Source organism: Microtus pennsylvanicus, chromosome 6, assembly GCF_037038515.1.
Source record: "Microtus pennsylvanicus isolate mMicPen1 chromosome 6, mMicPen1.hap1, whole genome shotgun sequence".
Classification (NCBI taxonomy): domain Eukaryota; kingdom Metazoa; phylum Chordata; class Mammalia; order Rodentia; family Cricetidae; genus Microtus; species Microtus pennsylvanicus.
The window spans coordinates 5,009,334-5,015,936 of NC_134584.1; the positions used below are offsets into that span (position 1 = coordinate 5,009,334).

Consider the following 6,603-nt stretch of genomic DNA (forward strand, 5'->3'; position numbering starts at 1 on the left):
ATGTTGGGCAGGTGCCTCCTGAAGATGCAGAGAACCTTGTAAAGACGAGCCACAGAGGACCCGAGTCCACCGTGGCTTCCACTAATGACTTTGCTGAGAAGGGTGTGAGGGGTCAGGCCTGTCCCCGACCCAAGCCCCAAGCCCTTGGGTCCTCATCCCAGGTCTCTTTAGCTCTGCTCTTCTCCTGACTTCTGCTACTAAGGTCTCCCCTCTGGAGCCTTCAGAACTTGAGTGACATAGAAGCCAAATTTAAAGTAATCAGGGCTCATGCTGCATCTCTGGATGTAGACAAGCATCTCTGGATGGGGTAAAAATCTGTTAATCTCTTGGCTCAGAGAATAGTGGCCTCTGGGCAATGTTCCCTTCCCCACAGAAAAACTCTAGGGGATTTAGAAAGCCTAAATTTTACTTTAATCCAGTCAAAGAAACCATTATTTCCTCAAAATTCTGGTGTCTGGCGGCAGGGCAAAGTTTAAAGTTTGGGGTCTCACATTCAATGATGAATTCAGAAGAGTGTCCCTCCTGTGCCTTTAACATCTCAAAAATGGTTTGTTTAGTTAAACTTGGATAGGCAACCTCATTATTGGCACGGCGGTGTCTGGGTCAGCCCGCCCATTCTTCCTTCCCCTGGTGGGTATGAATCACCCTTCCAACCACACCTGTGGACCCCAGCTGTGAAATGCATTCTTTCTGCAATGCAAACACCATCACAGGGATTTATTAGTTTTGTTGTATTAGCCTTTCTCTGAAACAGGCAATTACTGGTGTGGATATACATCTTAGAAAACATAATTTTGTTGAGTCAAGAGTGTGCAACAGTGTAAACATGGTGGGAGTGTTGTTGGTGAGCTTTATGTGCTGAGGATGAAGTCCGAAGAAAAGCAGGTTGAGGAGTCTTCCTAATGAACACTGGCATGCCTCAAACCCAGAAGGAGATGGCGACACAAAACAAACCTCAGAACCCAAATGCCTTCTCCATGTAAACTTTGGATGTAAACTTTACTCTTCAGGGGGGCTCTCCTCTGCTTTGAGAGTGTTCTCTTGTCTTCCTGGAGTTCAGGGATGGTTCAGGTGGACGCAAGATCAGGTGAAACCTGGTGATAGAATGCAAGAGGGTTCTTCCATTGCCCGAGAGCCTGAGTTCAGATCCTTTGCCTTAGATGGGATAGCATCCTTGGCTTGGAAATGCCCCCTTCCTTTGGAAACCCATTAAAAACAGTCCAGAGTCAGCGCCTGCAGCCTGAGCGCCAGTTCCTTTCTCCACTGTGCAGGTGGGTGTTAAGTGCAGAAGGGTTTGCCACCGGTTTTGGGCGTAGCCAGCAGCTCCCGGGCAGCCCCCACAGGTGGGGCATCTTGATGCACCGTGGGCGGGAAGGAGCAGGCCAGAGGCGTAGTCAGTACGTTGGCGCCCGCCCCCAGAGAACGTCCTAGAGGGCCGGGATCCAGAAGTGCGCCCTTAGTGGTGGCCCAGGCCTGGTTCAAAGTGCTGTGCCTAAGGATGGGATCGTGAAATACCCCGTCCACCCAGTTTCTGAGACTAGTTACCGGGGAGTCCTGGTGCCTTTCTAGGGCTCCCGAGGGGGCTGGAACTGCAGGCGAGGACGCCGGCGGCGCTGAGGATGCCCCCGCCGGACCTTGGCGTTTCAGCATGCAAGAGGGAAACTCAGTCTGGTTCAGAGCTGTGGCTGCGGCAGCGGTGGCCGTGTGAGCCAAGGACCAGATGCGCGGCTTGGTCTCGAGGCTCGGCGGCGCCCCCGCTGGGGCAAAGCTCAGTTTGGCTTCGCAGACCTGTGGGCCGCCCTCAGTACCAGAATCTGGCGCAACCACTGTGCTCCGGAGGCAGCTCCGGCCCCTCTCCAGGTCCTCATCTATGGCAGCTCCACCAGCGGTGCCAAGAGGCATCCGGAGTGTGGTGGAGGCCTCCTTGCCTGGGCCAGGGCCATCAGATGAGGCAGGAATCCTCTCTGGTCCGTTGTCCAGGGGCTGGAAGGGCGTCTTCAGATCGCACTCTGAGGTCTCTGCATCTAGAGGGTCGAAATCTTCCAGGTCACTGAGTTCTAACTCCTTGTCGTCTTTGCCAACGGGACCTGTCAGGCGACAATACGTGGCCAGTGGCGGGAGACAGGAAGGTACAACTAACTTCCTTTAATCCTACAGCCCAGGCTTTCTCTGTTTTCCTCTTCCTACCACTAGAGACCACAAATCTTGAACTAGTAACATTAACACCAGCTGGGAAGATCTGGACTCACCGGTGTATGAAATGCTTTTTAACTTGACTTTAAGTAAGCCCACATGGCACCACTTCCCCTCCACTTCCCAGGCACAAGATCTGACTGGAAACCAGTTCGCTCATTTGCTGCCCAGGCCCCAAGGGCTTTCCATTTGCTACCCAAAAGCTTCCAGAGAACCCCACCCACCCACCCAAACGTTACAGAATCTCCAACCCACCTTCGCTCTTGGCACTCTTGAGAGGCTCCTCCCTTGACTCTTCCTCAACCGCATCCTCCTCCTCACCCTCCCCATAGGGCCGCTTCTCGTCTGAGCACTTATTTCGAGGAGGCCAGGTCATCTTGTTTTCCTTTTTGAGGCGCCGGCGCGCATTGGCGAACCAGGTGGAGACCTGTGTGAGGGTCATCTTGGTGATGATGGCCAGCATAATCTTCTCTCCCTTGGTGGGGTACGGGTTCTTCCGGTGCTCCTGCAGCCAGGCCTTTAGCGTGCTCGTGGTCTCCCGGGTGGCGTTCTTGCGCCGCGTGCCGCTGTCCACGGTCCCGTACCTGGAGACAGGCTCTGCAATGGGGTGCCAGTCGGGCCCCCCGGGGGAGATCACGCGGAGCGAGCAGGTGCGGGGCATAGGGACAGGCTGTGTCTCTCTGGGGTGGGTTGCACTTATGGGCAATGCCTTGCCTTTTGTGGGCCAAGGGCAAAGATAATGTCATTAAGATGACAGGGAGGAGGTCATGGCCTCTGCCACTCTGTAGACAGATTTCTTTGATTTCCACTGTGGGGTTTCCCTCTTATCGCTTTGATCCGCAAACCAGGAAAAGATATCATGGACCTATGAGTCAGCACCTGGGAACCTGAACCCAGAGACAGAGGGGAGGAACAACCCAGGAACCAGGCTCAGGGCTTTTGGTTGAGCTAGTTCCATAGGAAGATGGAGCAATGGGCTGTCCCCAGCATGGGCACCGAGGGCTAAGGGCCTTCCGACTTTTGATGCCCACTGTAGGGCTGGTGGCCTTGGCTCAGACCCCTGTCTGGGCTGAGCTTCTTGGGATGTGTGGAGGTGTCTCAGGCCCTTCAAGGAAGCAGCCTGAATTTTCTGGAATCAATTTGCTTGAAAGTGACAGTGATGGGAGAATTTAGGATAGAACACCTGCCTGAAGGAATTGTCCACTCTGCTGGTCACCCCACCTCGGGGGGGGGGGCGCTGGTGGTGGTGATGAAGGGTGGAGTGGCTGGTAGCTGGTACTGTACTGGCAGTGGGGGAGGGAGGTCTCACCCCTCACCTGTCATATGGGTACTGGCCCAGAGCTGGCTCATATGGGTAGTAGGCTGCAGCCGTGGTGGGTGCTAGGCCGGCGTGTGAAGAGCCCGTGCCATCCTTGGACTCGAAACTGTTCTGTAAAAATCAAGGTGTCTGAGGTCACAGCTTCTGGGGATCCAGCTAGAAACTCTCTGTTAAGCCTTCTTAACTTAGCTCAGAGCCCCGAGTTTCCCCAAACTCCCCCAAGGCCCACAAAAGCCAATCCATCTCCTGCTGGTCTCACTCAATAGGGACAGAGCAGGGGGTGAAGATGAAGTGAGAAGAGGCGAGAAGAGGAAAGAGATCTCAAAGAAGCCTGGAAGGGAAGAAAGAGGGCAGACTAGTAAGGACTCCAAAGAGGCCACCAGGCCTGGGGATAAAGAATCTTAGAGAAGAGGCCTTGAGTGAGAGGGAAGGGACTGAGCGGTGAGGAGATAGGGTGTGAGGTCCGAAGGGGAAGGGGAGAGGGAAGAAGGAGTAGAGAGTGCTGGGTGAGAAGAGAGAGGTTGGCTGAGTCTGTGAGGACCTCCCTCGCCTCGGGAACAGGGAACCTGATCAGAATTCAAAGGCAAACTTAAACCACAGCATGATCTTAGGCACCGGGCCTCGCGGGCGGGTAACCCTGAATCTGAACCAGGCTACGGGTGCTGTGCGGCTTCGGTCCGGAGGCACCGCTGAAATCCTTCTTTTCCTCTCACCCCAACCTGTAGGGGATCCAGGGCACTCGCGCCCGCCGCGGAAGTAGTCTTGGCAAACCGAGGGTTCAGGGCGGGGCGCGTTGCAGTGGGAGGGGATTTGTCCCCTTACCAGTGAGTAGAAAGCCGATGCCTCAGAGCCGTAAGTCACGTAGTTTCCATAGCCCTGCGAGCTGCCGTAGGGGCTCCCGTAGACGCCCAGCGCAGCTGCTGAATTGAGTTCGTGGCGTGCGGTGGCCAGCAGCCGGCTCTCGTAGACGGGGCAGTAGACAGGTGCCTGGGCTGAGGCCGAAGGCCCGGAGTCAGCCAGTGTGCGGCCACCAGACTCGCAACACGTGCTCAGGGAGTTGGTGGTCATCAGGAACTGGAGAAAGAGGGACCACAACGAAGCATGGGCACCCGGACAGAGTGTCCCTAAGGGCCTCCGACTTGAGTTCTTCCCTCAACAGCCAACCGAGGCCTTGCCTTCTCTGACCACGTGGGGCCCAGCCAGCTGTTCAAATCCTCCACTGGGTTCCAAGGCCCTACAAGCCTTCTCACCAAGTACGTCTGACTCAAGTGCTTCCCAGGGTCTCCCAGGGCACACTCTGATGGGTTAAACAAAAGGGAATTCAGACCCACCCACAGGATTTTACTAGCACCCCTAAGTGCCTCCTAACCACGTTTGGCTAGTATAAGGGGCAGCCAGGCAAGGGCCCTGCAGTCTGGGAAATGGCAGCCAGTGGTGGCTCTTTTCTCTCCCCCTCCCGCTGTCAGACCATGCAGGAGGCCGTTTACCTGGGGAGCGGAGGAATAAGGGTATCCAAACTGCGGGTAGGACATGGCGGGCACCGCCTAGGAAGGTTGGAGGGGCCGTTAGGGTCCTGTGCACGGTGTGGCCACTCCTCCGAGGCTTCAGGCTCCTAGGCTCTGGGAAGGCGAAGCGAGAGGAGGTCAGTTCACCCACGTGCAGCGCAAACTTTCCTAACCAGACAAGAAAGTGAGTGGCCTTTTTCGTAGTGATCCTTTTAGCTTCGAAGTCTGAACCCTTCAGAGGCCTCTGGGACCAGGTGGCCTCGCCACGAGGACAGAAATACATATTTTACAAAACGAAAGGAAGGAAGGAAGGAAAGAAAGAAGGAAGGAAGGAAGAAAGATAAAACAAAAAACCGAGTCTTGCGGACTGTTAAGTCAGTTGTGCAAGGTTTTAAGCTGCAGAAGCGCTGACTTCAGCCGACGCCGCAGCTTGGCCTGGCCGCAGACCTGCTGGTCATTCGGCTGCTGATCGGGCGGGGCGGAGACAGTCTAAAGGCCAACGAGCTTTAACAAATGAACTCCATCTAAGGAGTCAATATCGCCCCCGACGAACGGTGTTTCTCCTTAGTCACGGAGGACGGAAGGCACTTTTAATTAGAAATTAATTAACGAGCAGCTGCTCCTTCACACCCCACTGTAATCATTAGTCTCAATTACAAATGAGACCTATGAAGGGACACACGAGTGAGTCTTCAGTGAAGATGTAATCAACAGTTAAATTAGCCGGGCGCAGGCTGCTTAGGGTGGAAGGACGCAGGCCCTGCAGACCCCGCAGGCCCCTCGTGCCGAGACGAAGATAGCGTGCCTGGAAGCTCCACACACTTCTTCACCACGTAGGTTTAGGAGCCATCTCGGCAACGACTCTCATCAGTTTCAATTCTAACTCTGTACCAAACAGAGTTTTAGAACCAACTGACGCCACAAGAGAGCCCACTTTCTGATGGCGACCTGAACTCAGGTGTGTGCACTTGTCTCCCGGGGCCTCCCCAGAGTCCCACACTTCCAGGATCGGTGGGGACCAGGTACTGCGGGACTTCCTGGGTCTAGCACAGGTTGACTGTGGCATTTTGGACAGCGGCTGTCCTTGGAAACGGCCCCTCCCCCCTCTCCACTCCTGGTCAGCCCCCTGCTCAGCCTGGCTTCGCTTCATTTCCTCTCCCCTCCCTCTTCTGGTCTCCCTTCGCGGCCTCCTTCCGCATCCCAAGGCTAAGACAGAGACTGTCAGACGCTGCTGCTTGCTGGGAAGAGCAGATTTCCCAATTTGGCTCCCGGGCTCCTCCCGTAGGCTCGCTGATCCTAGCCAGCCACAGGGCTGGGTAGAGGGAAGGGGGCGTCGGGTGCCTAGCCTTGGTACCCTATGATCTGCTTCACACTGCTTCCTGCCTGGAATGTAAGGAACTCTCGGAGAGAGAGAGGCCCAGTGTCCTCTCAGGACTTCCTGAGCAAATTTGGGCCCTGTAATATTGCCCGGGTGTTCAAAGCGGCTCTGAGTGGAGCGAGCAGGGCTATCAGGCTGCCTTTCACACTGATCTTCCCGGGGCCAGGCTCGCCCCTACTTCTTTTGGTCCACCGGCCAGCCTCTCGCGC

At 55.5% G+C, this 6,603-nt stretch overlaps 1 protein-coding gene across 1 annotated transcript; it reads right to left on the reverse strand.

Annotated features, from left to right (window-relative positions):
- Positions 1-772: 772 nt before the first annotated feature.
- Irx4 (iroquois homeobox 4) lies at positions 773-4,579 on the reverse strand. Its single transcript, XM_075977793.1, has 4 exons — positions 4,334-4,579; positions 3,510-3,622; positions 2,449-2,777; positions 773-2,087 (listed from the first exon to the last, which is right to left on the reverse strand). Exons 1-4 carry the CDS (start codon positions 4,577-4,579, stop codon positions 1,279-1,281), a joined length of 1,497 nt encoding a protein of 498 aa, XP_075833908.1. The 3' UTR covers positions 773-1,278.
- Positions 4,580-6,603: the final 2,024 nt, after the last annotated feature.

Coding starts and splice junctions, on each gene's coding strand:
- Irx4 (XM_075977793.1), bottom strand. CDS start 4,579: ATGACCACCAACTCCCTGAGCACGTGTTGCGAGTCTGGTGGCCGCACA. Junction 2,778..3,509: donor GGCCAGTACCCATATGACAG/GTGAGGGGTGAG, acceptor GCCTGTCTCCAG/GTACGGGACCGTGGACAGCG. Junction 2,088..2,448: donor CAAGAGTGCCAAGAGCGAAG/GTGGGTTGGAGA, acceptor GTCGCCTGACAG/GTCCCGTTGGCAAAGACGAC.